This window comes from Cervus canadensis, chromosome 12 (assembly GCF_019320065.1).
Source record: "Cervus canadensis isolate Bull #8, Minnesota chromosome 12, ASM1932006v1, whole genome shotgun sequence".
NCBI lineage: Eukaryota > Metazoa > Chordata > Mammalia > Artiodactyla > Cervidae > Cervus > Cervus canadensis.
Genome location: NC_057397.1, coordinates 65,635,693 through 65,658,727, shown reverse-complemented (window position 1 = coordinate 65,658,727; position 23,035 = coordinate 65,635,693). Strand labels below are relative to the sequence as shown.

At 40.2% G+C, this 23,035-nt stretch overlaps 1 protein-coding gene and 1 non-coding gene across 5 annotated transcripts in view; both read left to right on the top strand.

The window, feature by feature from the left end:
• Window positions 1-13,259, top strand: part of NDUFAF6 (NADH:ubiquinone oxidoreductase complex assembly factor 6) — a 35,762-nt gene extending 22,503 nt beyond the window's left edge. For all 4 annotated transcript variants that reach the window (XM_043483644.1, XM_043483647.1, XM_043483646.1 and 1 more), the window contains exons 5-9: window positions 1,286-1,388; window positions 3,113-3,246; window positions 3,835-3,936; window positions 7,270-7,326; window positions 11,868-13,259. In XM_043483644.1, the coding sequence (XP_043339579.1) occupies window positions 1,286-1,388; window positions 3,113-3,246; window positions 3,835-3,936; window positions 7,270-7,326; window positions 11,868-11,996 (525 nt within the window). In that variant the 3' untranslated portion in view covers window positions 11,997-13,259. The remainder of the gene's footprint in view (window positions 1-1,285; window positions 1,389-3,112; window positions 3,247-3,834; window positions 3,937-7,269; window positions 7,327-11,867) is intronic.
• On the top strand, window positions 4,542-4,676 carry LOC122451543. Its single transcript, XR_006272441.1, has one exon. It is a non-coding gene; the product is annotated as a small nucleolar RNA SNORA14 (small nucleolar RNA).
• Window positions 13,260-23,035: the final 9,776 nt, after the last annotated feature.

Here is a 23,035-nt window from a genome sequence, read left to right as displayed (position 1 = left end):
GCGATCAGGAGAGGGGAAAATGGGAAGTGACAGCTTCATACATACAGGATTCTCTCTGAGGTGATGAGAACATTCTGGAATTAGATATTGGTAATATTGCACAACTTTGGAATTTACTACAACTGTGAAATTGTATACTTCAGAAGATTTTATGGTGTGTGAATTGTTTCAGGTTTTTTTTTTTTTTTAATGTGAAAGGTCTGGAGGATATCTCCCCCCCGCCCCCGGGAAACTGGTGCCAGTTTCTCCTAGTTTTAAAACAGGAGGAAGGGGTGGAGGAATAATATTACTTTGGCCATGGAGTCTTTTTAAATGTATTATAAAAGTTGCTAGATGTGCTTGTTCTAAGATTTACGTTTTTCTGTTTCTTGAATATAGTGTATTCTGGTAATCAATCATTACTTTATGGAATATGGTTTCTTCTGTGGGGGGATGGAGGTGCAATAATGTCTGAAATGCTTAATTAGGAGCTCAGTTAAGTAATTTTCTCCATGATATTTTAGACTTTGTTATTGTTTGGTGGCTAAGTCATATCCGAATCTCTTGCGACTCCATGGTAGACCGAGAGACTCGTTGTCCATGGCCTTTCCCAGGCAAGAATGCTAGAGTGAGTTGCCATTTCCTTCTTCAAGGAATCTTCCCAACCCAGGGATCAAACCTGTGACTTTTGCATTGGCAGGCAGGTTCTTTACCACTGAGCCACCAGGGAAGCCCCCACCTTAGACTTTGTTGTTGTTTAGTCATCCAGTCCTGTCCGACTCTTTGCCACCCCATGGACTGCAGCACACCAGGCCTCCCTGTCCCTCGTCATCTCCCAAAGTTTGCCCAAGTTCATGTCCATTGCATCAGTGATGCCATCCAGCCATCTTATCCCCTGATGCCCTCTTCTTCTGTCCTCAGTCTTTCCCAGCATCAGGGGTTTTCCAGTGAGTCAGTTGGAGGAGGAAATGGCAAACCACCACAGTATCCTTGCTGTGAGAACCTCATGAACTGTATAAAAAGACCTTAGACTTTAGAAGCAAGTAAAAATTAAGCCAACCCCACGTCCATGGTGATTTGTGCATTGAGATTATTCCTGAGGTATTATTTTGAGGGGTGATTTGTAAGTAGTGAACATGTAGGACTTTAATATTTTAATTTTATTTTTATCTTATTTTATTGTGTAATAAACAGTTCATACTAATAGTTTTAATTATTTAATACTCATTTCTTTAGGGGAAAAATTGTGCATTTTTATAATAAGTTATTAACCATTCATCAAACAAATAAAGCATTTTGTTTATAGGAAAAAAATTTGGATGACAAAGCATATCGTAATATCCAGGAACTAGAAAATTATGCTGAAAATACACAGAGTTCTCTTCTTTATCTAACACTAGAAATATTGGGTAAGTATTTTTTTTTTTCTATTTTATGGTTTTCTTTCTTAAAATACTTTTTTTAATTGAAATATAGTTGTTTGATGTACATCATTATGTTAATTTCAGGTATACAGGAAAGTGATTCAGTTATGTATATATTTCAGATTCTTTTTCATTGTAGTTATTACAGATATTGAATATAGTTCCCTGTGCTACATCCTTGTTTATTCTGTATATAATGATGAGCGTCTGCAGTCCTCTGCTCCTCATTTATCCCACTCCTTTCCCCTTTGGTAACCTTAAGTTTGTTCTCTAAGTCTGTAAGTCTGTTTCTGTTTGTAAATAAGTTCATTAGTTTTATTTTTTAGATTCCACATGTAAGTGGAATTATATAATATTTGTCTTTGTCTGATTTACTTTACTCCGTATGATGATCTCTGGTCCATCCATGTTGCTGCAAATGGCAGTATTTCATTCTCCTTCTATGGCTGAGTCATATTCCATTGTATGTATGTACCACACCTTCTTTATCTGTTCATCTGCTGATGGACATTTAGGTTGTTTCTGTGTCTTGGCTATTGTAAATAGTGTTGCTATGAATATTGGGGTGCATGTATCTTTTCAAATGAGAGTTTTCATCTTTTCTGGATATATGCCCAGGCGTAAACTTGCTGGATCATATGGTAACTCTGTTATTAGCTTTTTAAGGAACCTCCATGCTGTTAACATAACACCTTTTTTTTTCTTTTCCTCCATCAACATAACACCTTTTATACTTCACTCTTTCTTAATTTGACAGTCTAACCAGTTTAATGTTAAAATTTTTCTTTGCACCAACTATAACGGACTAGCTTTTCTTTTTCTTTCGAGGTAAAAAGGGAATATAATATATACCTTTCTTTGGAATGGAATGCAGACTAATGAAAATACCCAGATTCTCATAAAAGTACTTTAGCTGCCTCATGCTATAATTAATAATCTGGTAATTGCAGATGATTTTACTCTTTTATGCAACCCTTACTCTTTGGAAAACCTGTGACGTGACTCCTTTCTTCTCTGTCAATAATACTTTCCCATGTTTAAGACAAAGATTGAAGAAATAAAACTCTAAGTTTTTATGAGATTTTTCTTTAAAAAAAAAAAAACAACCCAAAACTATGGAGTTTAGATATTTTTGCTCTTTTGACTCTATTCTAAATTGGTGAGCACTTATTGTCATGAGGATTGTAATGGAATTATTTGGGGCAAGGACAGTACCATCCATTTGAAGAAAGCAATATGTCTTTATGTCAGCCTAAAAGAATAATACAAGTCATTACCCAATTTCCCAGGCCTGTTTTGCCTCTCCTTCAGTGACATGTTTGCCAACGCAGTGAAAGGAGGGAGCAAAGAGCAGAAAGTTTGTTAAGCATATACTTAAAATGAGGTCATATGGAAATTGCACTGAGGAGAAGAAGTGCAAGACTTGCAGTGTTTTCCACAAGAGCTGATTAAAATTCCAAATGTGCTCTTGGTATGCGGTCGTTTGAGGAAACTTCTATTTAAAAGTTGATGTTCAGAAACCTGTTACTGGTAAATGATCAGCTTGTCTTTGTGCCCAGTTTTGCTCACATAAATCCTGTTTTTCAGATATGAAACACAGGATAAACACCTTTTAGGTGTTAAGGTGATTTTCCTATGCTGCTTGTATTGACTTGTTATGCATTTGAGGAGAAAAGAGCAGCCTAATTGCTAGATTTCTGAAATCATAGGCGTAAAGGATCTTCACGCGGACCATGCTGCCAGTCACATCGGAAAAGCACAAGGCATCGTCACTTGCTTGAGAGCCACACCCTATCACGGTAGCAGAAGAAGGGTGTTCCTTCCCATGGATGTTTGTGTGCTGGTAAGGCTGTTGCTTATACTCCTAATTATTTACCTTAAGAATATGGGGAGGGACATTCTCTTCTTGGTTCTTTAGTCTGTGACTTCTTTGAAACGCATGCTTATTGCATTTTTGCTCTAGAGTTATCAAGTCAGAGTTTTATCAGTCAGGCATTCTAGGTCCTGGTGGAGCTGTGTGTAAGACGGTCCAGAGAGCCTCACTTGGTGTAGCTTCACTCCCTTCCCAGCAATTACATAATTAGTCCTAGTGTTTACCTTAGCCTGTTCTTTTAAAGGAGGAAGTAATCCTTAGGAAAGAATACTGTTTATGAGAACCTTTGTTTTCTGGATGAGGTTCATTATTCTGTTCTTTTGAATTTCTTAATCTGTTAGTTTATTTTGTTCCAGGTACAGCTGTTTACTTAGCATCTGGTTGCATATTCTCCTAGGAGAGACAGTGTGTGTGTGTGTGACACGTACATATAGTTATATTTTAAAAACCAAAAGAGGCATTTTACTGTATACATTGTTCTAACCCCTGTTGTCTTGAGCTCAGTTAGTTTTAAGTGTGCTTTTTGATTCCAAACATAATGTGCATTTTCCTATGTAGCATGGTGTTTCACAAGAGGATTTTCTACAGAAGCGTCAAGATAGAAACGTGAGAGATGTGGTATATGATGTTGCCAGCCAGGCACACCTGCACCTAAAGCACGTAAGTAGCCTCTGGCGGAATCATTGAAAAAACCATCATTTCTAGCTGTGGCTACTCCTAAGGCTGGTTGTAGCGTTTTTTAAGTTTAACAGTGCATATCTATTGCTCACTGAAATCCCAGCAGATGTATCTCAGGGCCTACTGTAAACTTTTTCCACTTTTTAAAAATCCCCCTTTCTCCTCCTCAGCTGTCCTCAGTGAGGCTCCTCTGGGACCCACCCGCTCACTGTTACTCTGTCTCTCCAGGGAGAGTATGTCTTCCTGCCTGGTAAGGCTGATGCCTCTCCTCTTCCGCCCTCCCAGGACTCCATCCTCAGCAGTTCCCAGCTGGTGTTTTCAGCTGGCCTCCCCGACACCGTGCCCCGTTTATCTTCTAGTTTGTTGCTATTGCTTTTATTGGGCGGCCCGTGAGGCCCTTCTCTTTCTTACTTTTCCCTCCTAGTTAACCCTTTTTGAAGACGTGTTCTATGTTTATTTTTACCTCAAGGCCCTCACCACTGTGACCTTGTTCACCGGGCTGTAATTTGGCTTCCATCCTGCATACTCTAATAATCATCTCTAGTAAATCATTTCCTTTTGCCACATTTGAAAGAGTATCTGATTTATTGCATTCTTAAACCCTCTTGGTAGCTTCAACCTGATTGCTTCCAGGATATGAGTGAATGCTGTAGGAATTGCAGGGGAGTCCAAAGGGCTGCGGCTCTCCTGTGGCTCAGTCTTATTTCGTACCTGCAACATCGCCTAAGAGAGATTTGTAAGAGGGAAATCGTGTCACTGAAACCATGGTGGTCTTTGAATCTTGCAGGTGTACTCATTTGCAGAATACAATATAAGAGCAAATTTGTTGCAGCAAATATTTTTGTAACTTACCTAGGTTGCTCAGTCAAAATAGTTTCTGAAATTAAAATTTCCAAAAAAAAAAAAAATTTCCACTTAAGTTATTAAAGCCCAGAAAGTACAAAGAAGTGGTTCTCAGATTTATTACTTTGTGGTTGTTCAGTTGTTCAGTCATGTCTGACTCTGCAACCCCGTGGACTGCAGCACGCCAGGCTTCATTATCTCCTGGAGATTGCTCAAACTCATGTCCATTGAGTCTGTGATGCCATCCAACCATCTCATCCTCTGCCATCCGCTTCTCTCCTCTTCAGTCTTTCCCAGCATCAGGGTCTTTTCCAGTGAGTCAGTTCTTTGCATCAGATAGCCAAAGTATTGGAGTTTCAGCTTCAGCATCAGTCCTTCCAATGAGTATTCAGGGTTGATTTCCTTTAGGATTGACTCGTTTGATCTCCTTGCAGTCCAAGGGACTCTCAAGAGCCTTCTCTAACACTACAGTTCAAAAGCATTAATTCTTTGGCTTGGTCCAGTTCTCACATCCATACATGACTACTGGAAAAACCACAGCTTTGATTATATGGATCTTTGTTGGCAAAATAATGTCTCTGCTTTTTAATATGCTGTCTAGGTTTAATACTTACCGATTACTTTGATACTTAGCAACTAATTCAGCCATAATAAGTCATTAAAACATAAAGAGTGTCTGATTTAGGGAGGGTAGATGTTTTACATGTATGTATGTGAATGTACATACATATAACGAGTTTCCCCGGTGGCTCAGCAGTACAGAATTCATCTGTGATGCAGGAGATGCGGATTCGATCCCTGGCTCAGGAAATCCCCTAGAGGAGGGCATGGCAACCCACGCCGGTGGTGTTCTTGCCTGAAAACTCCTGTGGACAGAGGAGCCTGGCGGGCTACAATCCATGGAGTCACAGAGTCGGACACGACTGAAGCGACACGTAAGAGGAAGAAGCAGCTAGACTTGGTAACTGGTGAGATTGTGACAGGGTCAGGGAGCAGGGCAGCCGCAGGTTTCATGAAGATGGAATGCAGGCTGTGCTGGCGCCAGTCGGAGCCAGCAGTAGAAGAGTAGTGGTGTGCTGGCTGCTCGTCAGTAGCCTCTGGGCATCGCTGAATTTAAGGGGATTCGGGGACATTCAGGGAGGGGGGCCAGAATGCAGACTGTAGGATGAGGACTTTAAAAGGAGGTCAGAACTGCAGATGCAGCCTGGGGAGTCATCCAGATGGAAGGCTTAGGGTTAAAACTCCAGGTGCGGGTGTGCTTTTGTCCAAAGAGAGTATGTATTTAGACAAGAAGACCGAAGGCCGAACCTTGAACCCACCTCTAGTTCTCAGGTTGTCAGAGAGAGGGCCATGTATTAGGAAGAAGGAGACTCGGAGTCAGTGTCTTGGAAACCTGAGGGAGGAGCAGATTCCAAGAACGGGAAATACTGAAGTCCTGCACTCCTCCGAGAGAATGAAGAGAAAAGAGGGGTATGCTGCTCAGTAAACTGTGAATGATCTTGAAGAGAGCAGTTTTAGTGGATGGAGTAAAACTGGAGTACAGTGTGTTGAGAAGTGTGTCAGGGAGTTTAGTTTCTGTCGATGTAAACAAAGGCTGTAGACAGAGGTGGGCTTGGGGAAGGTGGAGGGTGGGCATTACTCCAAGTGGGTCGAGGCTCTAGTCCAGGGCAGTAGGAAGCTGGGTTGGATAGGTGAGATTGGATTCAAGATGTGAAGGCCTTGAATTCTAAGATGAGTAGTTGAGACATGATCTATCAGGGAGTTCAGTTAAACAATGACTTTATGACATTCATTTGGCTAACTGTGTGGCATGAATTAAAGGTTGGGGAACACAGACGCAGGAACCGTGGCTGGGAGGGTCTTATATTCATCTTGACGAGAGAGGCTGACGTCCAGGCTGGGGAGGTGCTGGGACTGGTGTGTAAATACAGTCGACCCTTGCACAACCACAGGGCTTAGGGTGCCAACCTTCCACGCTGTTAAAAATCCACACATAATTTACAGGTGGCCTTCTGTATCCAGGGGTGCTCTGTGTGTGGGGGGGCAGCAGTGGTCAAAGTTGTGGCGGCTGGAAATGCCAAAACCAAATGTCAGAAAGAATAGAAATCTTGGGACTTCCCTGGTGACTTCCAGTGACTAAAACTCCATGTTCCCAATGCAAGGGGCCTGGGTTTGATCCCTGGTCAGGGAACTGGATCCCACGTGCTGCAACTGAAGGTGCTGCATGCCACAACTAAGACCTGGCAGAGTCAGATAAATAGAATTCTTAATATACTACCTTTTCCTGATATCTTTAGGTTTGGCAAGTTAATCTCAACCAGCAAGAGATGACTGTTCTCTTGTTTTCAAGAAAGGCCCTAACTCTGCTGTTTGAAACTGCTGGTGTTGCTTTGTGTCCACTTTCAGAGGGAGAGGGTTAATTTCCAGAAATACTTGTCTTTCAAACCAGTTTCCTTTGTCTTCCTTTTTTAGGCTAGGTCCTTCCACAGAAGTGTTCCTGTGAGAGCATTTCCTGCTTTTCTTCAGACTGTGAGTAGATTAACAGAGAAAGTTGTTTAGTTAATAAAGCAGATATGTATAGTCTTTTTTTTTAAAATAAGGTTTCCAGTGCAGTTCTTTAGTTTGTAGTATTTGTTTTTGTTTTCGTCCCTTAGGGTGGGTTTTGTTAGTTAACATTCTGCTCTTGGTGAAGGTCGTGCCTATGTTCCCCAGAAGCAGGTGAGTGGAATTGTCATAAGCGCTGACGGCAGCCGGGCTGCACTGGTTTGAATCTGCTTTGTCACTTATTGTGGAACAAGTTCCTTAATCATTACGTTCCTCAGTTTACCCATAGGTAAAATGGGACTCACAGGAGAAACTGCCTCATAGGTGTGTTAGGCTGCTTCTAGCCATATAAGTGTGACTTAATGGTACACTTACTAATTTTTTTCTCAATAGTGACCATATTGTAGCAGTGGTTCCTGAAAGTGCAGTGCTGAGCTGGCTGCATCAGAATCATATTGGAAAGCCTCTTCAAAAATACTGATTCCTGGGGTCTTCTTACTAAGACTCAGACTCTTGGGGTTGTGGGGGGTGCATTCCTAGGAGGATTTGTGATGATTTTTATTTTTTTAATTACCCGGGTGATTCTGATGTGTAGCCAGGTTCAGGAACCATTGTTGTAAAATACATTAAAAAATGAGAATAACTTCCGGTCAGTAGTACCTATTATGGGAAACAGGTTCTGAGCTAGATCATCTCATACATTATTCTTCAGTGTGGTTTACTTCATTTTGTAGACCAAGGTTCAAAGATTTGTGATATTTGAAAATGGAAAACTCAAGCATTTTCTACAGTACCAAACATACCTTCTACCTTTCTCCCTAAAATATGTTCAAAGATTCACTTCTGTCCCTTGACATCTTTTGTCCTAAGTCTCAGATCTGAGTGTTTGAAATCATTTCGTTTCTTTACTGAGTTTACTTATTATGAAAGTAATACATTAATATTTTAGATGTTCACATAACAAGAGGCAAAAGAAGAAATTGGAATATTTTCTCAATTCCATCCTTTCCAGAGATAATGTCTGTTCATCTTTTTGGACTTTTTATATTCATATAATTATATATGTGTTTTTGGTATAAATGAGATGTCAAGTCTCTCTATGTCAACACGTTCTAAATCACCATTTTTAATTGTTATTTATTTGATCATTTGGTGATGTACCATCACCTGTTTTGATTTATAAGCCCCAAGAAGATTAAAGACTGTTTTGTTCACATTTGTGGGAAAAAAAAGTTGTTCTCAACTCTGGTTGTCTGTCAGAATCACTTGGGGGAACTTTTAAAACAAAACAATGTTGGACTTATCTCTAAACCAACTAAATCACAGTATCTAAGAGGTGGGATCTAGGCATTGATACCACTTACAAGTTCCCCCAGAAATCGTGAAGTGCATCTAGGCCAAGAACCAGTCCCTTGGGCTGGTGGCATGGTCCCTGGGCCGGCAGTATCTGCCTGGGGTCCTGTTGGAAATGCACATTTGGGGGTCTGCCGCAGACCTAATGGATCAGAGACTCCTGGGGTTGGAGCCCAGTTCTCAGTTTCCAAACTGTGCGAGGAGAAAGTGGCGGGACTGCATGACAGTTCCGGGGAGCTGCTGCTGTCCTCCTCATCCAGCCGGGGCACGTCTCACCCCGTGTGTGGGGCATCTGTTCATTACTTTCTTCAAAGAAAAGGTTCTGCTGTTTGAAAATGACTCTTCCGGGGTAGCATATGTTGTTCTCTATAGATGAGGTTTTCAGAAAAGTGAAGTGCTAGTGAAAGTCGCTTAGTCGTGTCTAACCCTTTGTGACCCCATGGACTGTATGGAATTCTCCAGACTAGGATACTGGAGTGGGTAGCCTTTCCCTTCTCCAGGGGATCTTCCCAACCCAGAGATCAAACCCAGGTCTCCCGCTTTGCAGGCGGATTCTTTACCATCTGAGCCACAAGGGAAGCCCAAGAATACTGGAGTGGGTAAGCCTATCCCTTCTCCAGCACATCTTTCCAACCCAGGAATCGAACTAGGGTCTCCTGCATTGCAGGCGGATTCTTTACCAGCTGAGCTACCAGAGAAGCCCATGGTTTTCAGAAGCTATATTAAGAAATTATAAGATCTTTGAAAATTTCACAATGAATTTGTTACGTTGAACAATTTATTTGCCATTAGCCAGACTTTGCTTGGAGAAGGAAGTGGCAGCCCACTCCAGTATTCTTGCCTGGAGAATCCCATGGACGGAGGTGCCTGGTGGGCTGTAGTCCATGGGGTCACAAAGAGTCAGACACGACTGAGTCACTCCCTTACTCCCTCACTCACTCAGACTTTGAACCAAATCCTGACTTGTGAATGCTTGCTGCTGCTATGTCGCTTCAGTCGTGTCCGACTCTGTGCAGTCCCGTAGACGGCAGCCTCCCAGGCTCAGTTGAGCTCTGAATTTTGAGGTCTGTTTCATCTGTATTTCAATGAAATCTTCTCCTGATTATAAAAGCAATATATTCTCATAATAGAGATTTGGACAATATAAAAAGAATATTAAAAGAAAATAATTACCATACCACAAATAGCACAGTTCCTGGACCCAGAGACAAAAGCTATTCACTCTGTTCTTTTTTTTTTTTTTTAATGAATTTCTGTGTGTCTTTAAAATCACACTTTATATGGTAGTGTCCTATTTGTCAAGCATTTAACCACATCATTAAAAATATTTATTTAATATTTAATGGCTGTATAATTCTTTATTATGTGCTTGCATCTTAATTTCAGTAACTATACCTATAATTGGATATTATAAAACTATTAAAATGTACATAATAAAATTCTTAGAGATGAAAAGTTAATCACAATATATTGAGTGATTCAAAAAAAGCAGGTTACAGTAGAGTCTGGTGGTTGAGAGTCCTTCCAATTCAGGGGGCGTGCAGTTTTGATCCCTAGTCTAGGAAGATTCAACATGCCACAGGGCAGCTAAGCCCGTCACCAGAACTAGAGAAGCCTGCATGCCACAGTAACGATCTCTCACAGCCAAAAAAGTTACAGAACATTATGAATAATATGAGCTTTTTCCCCCCAAAAAACAAAGAACATGTGAGAGTCCACTAAAATACCTTCAAAGGTTTTTCTTTTATTCTCTTTTAAAGTGTTTTTTATTTGATATCTACAAATGACTATATCCATATATGTATGCATGTATTGTGAAGCATAACATAGTGAATACGCATGAACTCACTGCTCCATCCACGAACTAGAATGTTGCTGTTTCATTGCGCTCATGTGTTTCCCCATCTCATCCCCTTACTTCTGCCTTCCTCCTCCAGGTAGCTGTCCTGAACTTGGTATTTATTATTCTAAAAATGCTTTTCCCATTTTATATATTCCTAACCAATATGTTGCTTAGTTTTGTTTTTGAGCTTTGTAAAAATGGATCATTTAAAAAAAAAAAATGGATCATTTTCTATTTATTTCTTCTAGGTTACACACACACAAACACACACACACACACACACACACACATAATGTTGCTACGATTTATCCATATTATTCCATCTAAATACATTTTAATTTCACTGCAGCTTAATATTTCATCATGTGAACATTTTATTTATTTGTTTCTGTCAAAGAACTTCTGGACTGTTTCCAGGTTTTTTGCAGCTGCATGCATTCATGCACATATCTGATGTGTGTATATAAGTTGAGAGTTTCAGAAATAGAGACTGAATTTATATGTAAACTTGCTCGTTGACAGTATGTGGAAGAAAATCCTGGGAGAACGCGCAGTCCTGTAGACCGGCTGTGTGGGACACCCAGGTCGTGCGCAGAACTCCAGGGGGCGCCGTGCACATGGGTGAGAGGGCGGTGGGACTGCTCGCATCGTGCAGTGCCAAACTCGGAGCTTCTCTGTGTAATGAGGAAGTTGCTGCAATACGATGAAAATTTACAGATTAGTAACATTGAAAACCATGAAGAGCACTGCCCGTCGACAGTGTTTTCCAACCTGCCCCCGCCCCCCCAACCCCAGGGAAAACTGCCAAGTTTTGTGTGATGGGGGAGCATGGTGTGACCTTTAAGGGACCCGTGATGGTTCTCCCTGGTTGCAGATTTTCTTCTAACAAGAACATGGAGACTCTGAACTTTTTCACAAAATACTGTTTTAAACAACTTGGGCTCCCGCTCATGGCACAGTGCATTTCTGTGGGGGGTGGGGTGTGTGTGTTCCTTTTCCTTAATTGAAACACCCCTTTTGTATCCTACAGAATCTAGTAGTAAATCATTCCTTTTTTTTACATTTTGACCAGAACACTATAAATTATTATCAGAATTGGCTTGATATTTCTAGTCCTAGCTCTGTGATACAGTTTTACTAGCTTCATAACTTCCAAACTTCTTAGAAGATGTCTTTATTTTCTCTCTCTTAAAAATTCTCGTTTACAGTCTTAGCATGCAGAAGACCATCTCAGGAAGACTAAAGTAGCCTTAATACCTGCTGGTTTTATTTTTGTTTCTTTAAAAGAATTAATCTATATGATCTGGTGACCATTATTCTCTTTTTCCAGGTTGCTCTGGAGGACTATTTAAAGAAAATTCAACAAGTGGATTTTGATCTATTCCACCCATCTTTACAGCGGAAGAATACTTTGCTTCCATTATTTTTGTATATTCAGTCATGGAGAAAAAGATACTAAAATAATTTCATGGCACTGATATTTATTAGTTTTACAAAAGTGTCCTTAGTTTAGGGTTCTTGTTGACACACAACAGGAACTACTTAAGGAGAAAATGAATTTATCGGGTGAGCGTGTAGGTCACAGAATGGATGAGAAGTTGCTGTGGGGCCAGGGGGCCAGGATTCTGCCCCAGGCCCGGCGGAGACCATCCTGGGGAGCGGAGCCCCAGGAGGGAGCCCAGTTCCAGCTGTGCTGAGGCTGCAGGCCATGCTTCTGCCGCCAGAGGGCAGGGGGATGGCTCCTCCCCTCCCTCTCTCACCATTGCAGAGGAACCGGGAACGGGCTGAAGTAGGACTGGGTCTGTATGCTGAGCAGCCAGACCCCAGGCATCTAGTACAGCTGGGAAATGCATTTATTTAAGGATCACGAAGAGTGAAGTGAACATCAGTGTTTGAGGAGTGTCAGTTGCTATTTTGAGGTCCTTTATATCTCTAACATTTATTCTTTCCCACCCTGTGAAAATCTGTCCATGATGATAGAATAACTTCTTTAGGGTAAGGCGGCAAGCTGTCAAGAGCTCCAGTCCTAATGTGATTTTAGGTCTTGGCTGACTTGGAGGCTTTTACTTTTTTGTTTACCTTTCTGCTTCACTTTCTGTCATCGAGCATTATCATCATGAACAAAACTCTTCTTAACAAAATGTGTGTTAATGTAAATTAAATTAACAAAATTGTGTTAAAAATTCATTATGGGGATACTCCATTTTTAAAGACAAGTATACTAGTTGAGTTTCCCGGTAAAAAGCTCTGTGCCATGCACTTTGACCAGTGTTCTCGCCTGATCTTCAAAACTATGAAACAAGGAACATTTTTGGAAATTAAAAAGTTTTAATTATAAAATACATACTCATTGCAAAAAACAATTGTTTGCATCTCGTAGTTGGCAGATCTGGATTCTGAATGAGTCTCTAGCTCTCAGCACCAGAATTACACCCTAGTTTTCTTTTCCTGTCTTTTTAGTGGTCTTGTCTCCTGCCCACTCCCACCTCTGTTGTATCATTTCTGTCCCATCTCAAGTCTTTGGTTTCAGCTATGAATAAGTGCCTGCTTCAGTTGTGAATTAATGATGGCTTAAAATATTACATGTTTCGCAAATAAAACTCAACACTGAGAGCTGCTTAAGAGCAGAAATACATTGTTTTGTTCTTCTTGCATCCGCCAAGTTCTTAGTATGGCTTCTGATTTAGAGCAAGTGGAGGTTAATAAATGTATAAATGATGAGCATACAGTGCAGTTGTTTATGTTATGTACTTTTGGTTTATACTGATGGTGAAAGAAGCAAAACCCACAGAAACGGGACACATTTCCTGTTGGAATTCTGAATGGTCCAGAGTTGAAAAGTTCGTTGAAGATGGTCTTTATTAGTAAGCATTGTCTTTGGATCTTACCAGGTTAAACTTGGCAGCAGTTGGCAACTAAGCATCTTAGTTCCTGTCTAAGAAGGGTTAAAAAGAAGGGTTTAAACACTCAACTGGATTACTGGATTTTTCACTGGCTCAGAAGCCAATTTACTGTTAAGCAAATAATTTCAAAATGCTTTCTAAGTCCTTTTAAATTTGATGCTTAGAGATTTGGATGAAGTTTCCAGTCTGCTAGAGACTGAGATAGGTTATTATTCATTGATGTTTACTGTACTATTAATTTCCTGGCATTAAAGATACTCCGTTAGATGGTGCCAACAGTGCTTTTTATTTTTCAGATCTGTTTTCTATTAGAGCATTTAAAAGAGTCAGATACAGTTTCAAACCATGTAAGACACATTTTGATACTGAATAGGTGGAGAGCAACAGATAACAAATGTTAAGTATTAATCTCAATGTAGGTAACGTTGCTTATCATAAAATACATTTGAGTAGTTCCCCAATCAGCTAGCATTATTTTTTCTGTCCTTTTGGTTAAATCTCTCCTTTTGATGAAAGTTAAATGTCTCCTGAGAAATAAAGCAGCAGTTAACACTTAGCGCAGACTTGCACAGGTGATATGCTCTGCGCCCCTTTGCTTTACTCTTGACAGTGAAGTAGGTCTTTATTTTCCGAAGGATAAAATTGCCTCAGTTCAAGGTCACACGGCCATTAGAACTAGAGTTGGATGGCAAACCCACATTAGTTCGATGCCAAAGCTCACAGCCCATATATTTTTTGCCATTCTTGAGATTGTAAAATAAACAGCCAAGTTTAAAGCTCAAGGGCACAACTTTTTTTTTTCTTTTTTTTTTTAGAAATAAGTATTACTGCATAAATTTTAGGTACAGATTGAGCTAAAAAGTATATCTACATATATTCTAACTACAGATTAGAGAAGTAAACAGGCAATTGAAATTGATACTACCTGCTGGTCACTGGGTGTAGACAGGAGGGACACATAACCACTTTGGAGGTCAAAGGTTTCCCAGAGGAGGGGACGCGTGAGGAATTTCAGGAAGCTGGGGTAGGAGGCAGGCTTTGGGAAGGGGGTGCAGGTGGTGTGGGGAGGTCCCCGCTGAGGAAGCAGTAGGAGCAAAGGCCAGGAGGCAGAACTGATACAGCCTCTGGCAAGAATCTTGAGTTTTTGGCTTCAGCTTACTTAAGTGAAAAGAATATAATGTTCAGAGTTCTTAGGAAAGTTTGTGATTAAAAACTGACTACATCTCTTAAACCAGTGAAACGTTTTGAATTAAGATCACTGACATGGGAGTTTATATCTTGCCTGTTGCACCAGATGCCATGGTGTCCTTGGGTTTGTTTTAGCTGGTATTAATAGGACTTTTCTGAGGGCACTGGCCTGATGGATTGCCTTGTCCGGAAAGATCCACAGAGGTGTAAGCATTATGCTGACAGTTACTGAAAACCAAATGTTATCCTGCTGGTTGGAGGACTGATGGTGAACCACATGCATCCAGAACTGGGAAGGGTGTTGGAGATAGACTGGAAGGATGGGGAAGGAGGTGGGGAGTGGTTGTGAGAATACCGTGAATATCTTAAACACTTCACTCTCCCTGCTGTCTTCAATACTGAACATGTATGTCTTGGGGTAAAACTGCAAAGTTACTTTCTAAAGAATTAGAACCTTCAAATGAGAAAAATGATTGTAAGCAAGGAATGTGATGAAATTTATCAAACAGTGCGCAGATGGACAGATTTTTTTTTGCATCAAGTCTGTATATACCGATTAAGAGTTTGTTCAACAACAAAAAGGAGTGGTACTTGGGGCATTGTTAAATATATAACTCATTATATAGTATACACTGAATAAAGGAATTTTGAAAGTTTAGATACAGCAGTCTAACGCTGTGAAGTACTGCTCCGAAGGAGCCTGACTGGGTTCAAGCTCCAGTCTCACCACCCTAACAACCGTGTAACCTCAGCAAGTTATGAGAACCCTCCAGTGCCTCGATTGTTCCACTTGTAAAATGGGAAGAATCACAGTATCGGCTTCAACATGTAAAAGGCCTAGAAGAGGGACCTACACGGAGTAAACACTAAATGATGTTGTTAACCTTAGTATATAGAAGACCGGCACACTTTGATTTTCAGGCATGGCATTTAAAAAAGAAATTTAATGCCTTTAGATCAGACAGTTATCAGCGTGAGCTATTATCTCACTCCCAGCCTGATAAATTCATGTTACCTGCTTGCCCTGTAAGACTTGAGTTTGCAAACCGTGGTTTAGGAGAATTTGCGAATGATGGGTTAATAACAAGTGATTACAAATAACTGGAGGCTGGGTCCACTAAGCGTAGCCATGAGTTCTCTCTGCAAGTGGACTGCATTTTAACTATTGTTTACCAGTCTGTCCCTCGCTCATCCAAAGTTCTTGAGTGCAAGACCATGTTCTGTTCATCTCTGTATCCCCAGAACCTATCATAGATCCTATTGCTGCTCCATAAATCCTTATGGTCTGGATGAACATGCCACAGTATAAGGTGGGGTGGTGGGCTCCAAGAAAATGTTAATGGATTGGGGCTTATATGTAAGGGATGAACTGGGAGTTCATGGCAGAAGGTGGTGAGTGGACAGTGTATATGGCATTCAAGCATCTGGACTGTGGGGTAAAATTGGAAAGATAAATTATAGACACATTAAGGTGTTCGGGTTTGAAAAATGGCATGAAATTTGGAAATACTGGGCCATTCACAAATGGTCCATAATGCATGTATTTTGTATATATGCTTATGAGTATTATTTGCATTCTAGTATAATCATATTTAACAAGCATACCTTTTGAGTCAGATTTGAAATAGATTATCTTTATTCTTACTTGATAAGTCTGTGGGTTGACTTTTTATTACCCAGTATAGATACTGTTTTCCTTTGAGTCACCCTTCTCTCGTTGAACAGTCCTGCCTTGGTGTTCTGTGTGTTTTCCCTTTTATTTTTAATCACGATTAATCTTCACAGCTGCTTAGTTATATAATAATATCCTGTGTGTTTAAACACAGACCTACAGATTGAATTTCTCAGAGAACAAGTTCAAGAGCTTTTTAAAACCACAAGATCTCTTTTACGGGTGCTACAAAGATTCTTTCGGAGCTCAACATTAATGATTTGAGAAGCTATTTCATATATTTTACATTTGTTGCTTGTTGCAGTGGTTTCTATCCTGCGTTAATCTTGTAAGTGGACTAATAAGCTGAGAAAGTTCTCATTTAACATACAGACACCTGCTCTACTCCTTTCTTGTAAGCTGTTCAATGTAGTTGTTAGATTTGCTTGAATCGTGGTTTGGAGGAGTGTGTAATATTCTCTTTACTGAGTGATCATTTTCTAAATTAATGCATTTTCTTTTTACGCAAGTAACCTACATGGGTTCATTACAGAAATCTTGGGGAGGAAAATAATGCAAAAGCATAAAGGAAGAACATTTTTAAAATCAAATTGAGGGCTTCCCTGGTGACTCAGTGGTAAAAAGTCCACCTGCTGATGCAGGAGACAAGGGTACGATCCCTGATCTGGGAAGATCCCACATTCTGCAGAGGAACGAAACTGGTATACCACAACTACTGAGCCCATATGCCACAACTGTTGAAGCCTGTGCACCCTAGAGTCGGTGCTTTGAAACAAGAAAAGCTACCACGATGAGAAGCCCGCACCCTGCAACTAGAGAAAGCCCAAGCGGCAATGAAGATCCAGCACAGCCAAAAATAAAATCATAAAAGTAAATCAATTCTAATTATACCAGGTAAAAGATAAACCGTTAAGATAGTGTTTATGTCCTTCCAGTTTTTTCCTTGGCATATATATGACATACAACATTGGTGTGTTGTGTATAGTGTATTTTAGTCTGCATTTTAGCTGAGAAATACAGTTTGAAATAGCAATATTCTTTTTATTCAGTAGGGCATTTTAATTCAATGGTAATACATTCTCTTTTATTTTGCAATTGTAGTCCAAATGTATCTAAGGCCTCTGAAGTCAAACTTTCCTTTAATAATCAAAAGTTTAAGCCACCATTCCATGTAATGTTCTGTGAAAAGCCAGCATAATAACCTTTTCCAATATTTATAAGGTTTTCCTAGGTAGAACAGAACACTGGATTTATGTACGTACTTCTTGGAACAGCTTCATTTGCCTTTGTTTAATTACGGATGAGTTTGAACATCTTTGCATATATGTAAAAACCATTTGATAATTCTTTAATTTTTTATAGTTTTTGCCTATTTGATTATAAAATATTTTTCTCCCATGACTTTTTTTAGTATTTTTTGTGTTTTGATTTCTTACACTTAGGTCCAAGTGTGTGCTCAGTTGGTCAGTCATGTCTGACTCTTTGCCACCCCATGGACTGTAGCCTGCAAGGCTCCTCTGTCCATGGAATATTCTAGACAAGAATACTGGAGTGGGTTGCCATTTCCTACTCCAGGGGATCATCCTGACCCAGGGATCAAACCCATGTCTCATGTCTCCTGCCTCTCCTGCATTGGTGGGAGGATTCTTTACACTGAGCCACCTGGGAAGCCTCGCATTTAGGTCCACATGAAATGACTTGGAAGCAGGATGTGAGGAACAGATCCAAGTGAACTGATGCCATCAGCCGTCTTGAGCATATGCTCAGTTTCTATCTGTGTTTGAATCTGAAGTGTCATTTTAAATGTTAGAGGAGGTCACTTTTTGAAGACATGTTCTCATAACTCCTTTTCATTAAAAATAAAAGACTGAGAAGTGAGTGGTCACACTTGGCCTGGTCACTTTTCATAATTTTTCTTTTTTTAAATTACTATTTAAATTACTATTTGTAATTAGTAAATTATTATCAGTCAAATTTTAGTCCACCCCATCAGCTTTCTCTTTCAACCACCTTGGTTTCCTTTTTCTCCCTTTGCTTTTCCCCTCCTCAAATAGTGGAAAGGTAAGAGAAGGGAGGAGGAGAATAAACTAGAAGCCAGTGAACCACACTGCTCGTTAGCATGTCTCTGAGCAAAAACTCGAAACACAGTTCTAAATCATCTTGACTCTAAAAGATTTCCATTTTGTTTGATGATTGGTTAGCTCAGATATGAAACATAATAAACAAGAGAAATGGGCACTGTACTCAACCAAGGAATATGAAGCAGACTAGTAATTTAGCCCATCCAAACTAATATTCATTTAAATAAATTTTCAAAATTCATTTAGTGTGGATGGAGCTGGTGCTGGTAAGGACTATTTTCCCTACTTCTGTGGATGTGGGACCAGTTCATGTCTACTGGTTATGTGAGGAGTTGTTTGTGGCACCTGAGTTCATGAAACTTATTTTTGAGTTAATTCTAGTGACGTTTCGTGTCCTGTATGCACTGGTGCCGCACACAGATCGCCTTGTAAACTTGCTCTGGGGAGTTAGCTTTTCTCCCTAACTTTTTCATGTCTGTGCTGGTGAGTGAGAGACGATGCAATAGATGTAATTATGTTGTGTCACCTAAGTGTCAGAGGAAAAATTATACCAGTGTGTGCCTCAGGGTGTATGGGCTCTGCTAGGCCAATCCAGCTGGGTTCTGGTGAGAAACTGGAGGTCAGAGATACATATTTTGCTCTCACCAGAGAAGATTTACTACTGCGACCAATATCCAGCGCAGATGTCCTGGTCCTGGCTCAGAGAACGGTTCCTAGAAAAGACATCGAGCAGGATGAGAAACGGGAGGGAAGGAAATTGGCAGGCGTGCTCTGAGGGATGACCACTTGGCTGACAGGCCACTCTCCTGTTCTCTCCATGGAGCGTTTCGTAGGCGTCTCGGAGAGGCCTGAGCTTGGGTCTGCAGCTGCCCGGAGCACGGCGGTGTTTGGACCTGTCATCTGGGACAGAGGGCATCCTGTCACTGGTACGTTTTTTCCCACTATTAAAAAGCCCCTTAGCTCTTCATCTTTTCCCCTCTTTGTTCGACAGAGAGCTTGGAAGGGCCCTTTTCGCTTTGTGTGTGTCTTGGTTTTTACATTTTTAAATTTAATACCAACTCCCCAGATGGGAATTGTCTCTCAGTGGCATTACTGGGATATAACTCCTCAGTTATTCAGTAGTGATTTACATCACTATGTAGGTTGACATGCCACTTCCTGTTTGGAGTTTCCTCTGTCCCAAACCAAGGAAGCCGCCCTAGGGAGTAGAGAATACAATGAAATGGTGAGTGTGACCCTGTCCTGGGGCAGGCCTCTTCATTCTTCCTGGCAAACGTCAGCAATTTCTTCTGCTACCGTGGTCACTCCTTTAAGCACATTAGTGAGCACGTTGATTACAACTGCTCAATGTCTACTCCTGGAATGAGTTGCCAGTGAGTTTTGTTTTAGAATCCTTAGCAACCTGACTACCCTGCTAGGACATGGGGAAGTAAAGATGTCTATGAAACTAGGGTCTAGTAGAAAGAGAGCTGCTTCCCAGGTGGTGCTAGTGGTAAAGAACTTGCTGGCCAATGCAGGAGAGTTAAGAGACATGAGTTTGATCCCTGGATGGGGAAGATCTCCTGGAGAAGAGCATGGCAGCCTACTCCAGTGTTCTTGCCTGAAGGGTCCCATGGACAGAGGAGCCTGGCAGGCTACAGTCCATGGGGTCGCAGAGTTGGACATGACAGAAGCAACTTATGCATGCAGAGAGATGTAAACAAATAAGCAAAATAAAGCATCATCAGATCCATGATACAGGTATATAGAGGATATGTGAAGAGGGTCCAAAGAACAGTGTTAAACTCTATTGTGAGAACATACTAGAATTCTTACAGAAATGATGCTTAAATGGAACCTGTAATGGAAAGTAGGCATTCATCAGGAGTATGAGGATTTGAAGAGGTGTTTGTGATGGAACCATGTGACTAGCAGATCTACCACCTGCTGTTTTTTTTTTTTTTTTCTTTTTTTTTGTTTTTTTTACACCTGCTGTTTTTATGAACCAGCATCACTCTCATTGCTGAAATTATTTGAGCTGGAGCTGGGGACACACAGATGGCAAGAGGCATGAGTCTCAAGAACCACTGGTGGCCATGTTTTCGGTCTCACGGAAATCTGAGAAGTGAAATTCCTATTGAGAAGTAGAAATAAAGAGAATGGAAAACATCTAATTCATGGTTCCATGTCTTTGATTTCCACTAACCCCTTATCCAGCCAACAGTTTGGTTTTATGAGTCTTCTAGGAAATTATTCTCTTTTGCTTAAGTGAGTTTGTTGTTATGTCATGTCCCTCTGAATCTGTGGTAAGTTTCTTTGCTCTAAAGAAATAATAAGTAATATCCATTTCTTTGTGCATGCTCAGTTGCTTCAGCTGTGTCCGACTCTTTGGCATCCCATGGACTGTAGCCCGCCAGGCTCCTCTGTCCATGGGATTCTCCAGACAAGAATACTGGAGTGGGTTGCCATTTTCTTTACAATTACATTACTTTCTTTTGATTAATGAATGTTTGGATGATAAGTTTTCTTCCATCCTTTTATTTGCAACCTACCTATAAAATCATATTTAAGTGAGTTTCTTATAGGGAGCATTCAGTTGGGTCATATTTCCTAACCCATTTTGCCAATCTCTGTCTTTCAGTTGGGGTGTGTATTTATTTATTTTCTCAGTTGGTGTATTTAGGTCACTTATGTTTGATGTAATTATTGATGTTAGAACTTAAACCTGCCATTTTATTGTTTTCTGCTCTATTCCTTATGCTTCTGTTTTATTTTTCTTGCCTTTTGATGGATCACTTGAACATTTTTTTGAATTCTGTTTTTATTTATCTATACAGTTTTAATTTATATTATTCTGTAGATTCTTCTATGGCTGGAGTGTTTCTGAGTGTGTGTCTTTGTAGTTTTCTTAGTAATTGCTCCAGGTATTACTTTACATATGTACAATTTATTACAGTCGGATGGTGTCAGTGTTTTATCAGTTCAAGTCAGGTGTAGAAACCTTGCCTCCCTTTACAGCTCTTTGCCTTCCCCTGGTTATAATTGTCTTAAATTTCCTCTACTCATATTTATAACTATATCATGCAGTGTGATAATCTATGTTTCAATCATCAAATAATTTAGAAACTTAGGGGAAGGAAGTGTATTTACTCACAGTTTTTACTCTTTATGTGCTTTCTTCCTTTTTCATATTCCTAGATTCCTTCCTTTTCCGTTTCCTTTCTGTTTAGAGAACTTCCTTTAGCCATTTTCTTAAGATAATTCTGATGATGATAAACTGAACTTTCTTAGTTTTTCTTTAGCTGATGTCTTGATTTTCTTTCATTCTTGAAGGATAGTTTCACTGGATATAGAATTATAGGTTGACAGTTATTTCAGCACTTCACAAATGTTTTGCCACCCCCTTCTTGCGTCTGTGATTTGTGATGAGAAATCTGCTATTATTTAAGCTGTTTTTCTTCTTTATATAAGGTGTTGCTTCTCTCAACTTTCAAGATCCTTTGTTTTTAGGGTTGGTTTGTTGTTGTTCAAATTTTTTATTATATTCAACAGCATGAAATTACACTTAAGTAAATATAAGAAGAATACTGTGTTTAGTTTTGTAAAGTTTAACTTGGTATGGGGTTTCTTTAGGCTTATCCTGTTTGTGATTTACTTACGTGTCATGATTTACTTAATCTATAGGCTTATGTTTTTTTGCCAAATTTGGAAAGTTTTCAGCCATTATTTATTCAAATAATTTTTCAGCCTGCTCTCTTTCTCCTCTTCTACTGGGATTCAGACAATATAAAGTTAGATTTTTGCCGTGAGTCCATAAATCACTGAGGCTCTATTCATTCCCCCACCCCACCCCATTCTGTTTTCTCTGTATTGTGCAAATTGGGCAATTACTATTGCTCTATTTTCCAGTTCACAGATTCCCCCCCCCCCCACCCCGCTTTGACCCCTCCATTCCACTGTTGAGCCCATCCACTTAATCTTCAGCTTTATATTTTTCAGTTCTTAAATTTCCACTTTTTTCTTTTTTATATCATCTCTTTCTGAGAGTTTCCATTTATTTGTTCAGGCTTTCTATTTTTTCACGTTTCAAGCATGTTCATAATTGCTTGTTGAAGCGTTGAGGTGGCTGCTTTAGAATCTTTCTCAGTTAATTGTAATATCTCAGTCATTTTAGAGTTGACATCCATTGATGTTCTTTTTTCTTTCAAGTTTAGATTTTCCTGATTCTTGGTGTGATGTGTAATTTTCAGTTGAAACCTGGACATTTTGGGTATTGCATTATGAGACTCTGGATCTTACTTAAACTTTCTGTTATAACTGGTTCTTCTAATTCCTGGCGGAAGAAGGGAAGGGCACTGCCTTGTTCCTTCCAGGTTGGGGTAGAAGTCCAGTTCACCACTTGACCTCTGCTGACACTGGAGAGGAAAGGGGCTGCTAGGAACTGCTTGGCAGGGGTGGGAGGTTTGCATCCCATGATGCAGCCATCAATACCTATTACCCTGGCTGAGAGGGGTAGGAATTCCTTGTTATTGCTCCCCATGGGGCCACTGCTGACCATAAGAAAGTAAATGATCAGCCTCGTTATCTCTGGGCAGTGGTGAAAATCCTGACTCCACTCTGACTCCTTTGACGCCACCCCAGCTGGGATGGAGAGGGGTGCCTTATTACTGTTGTA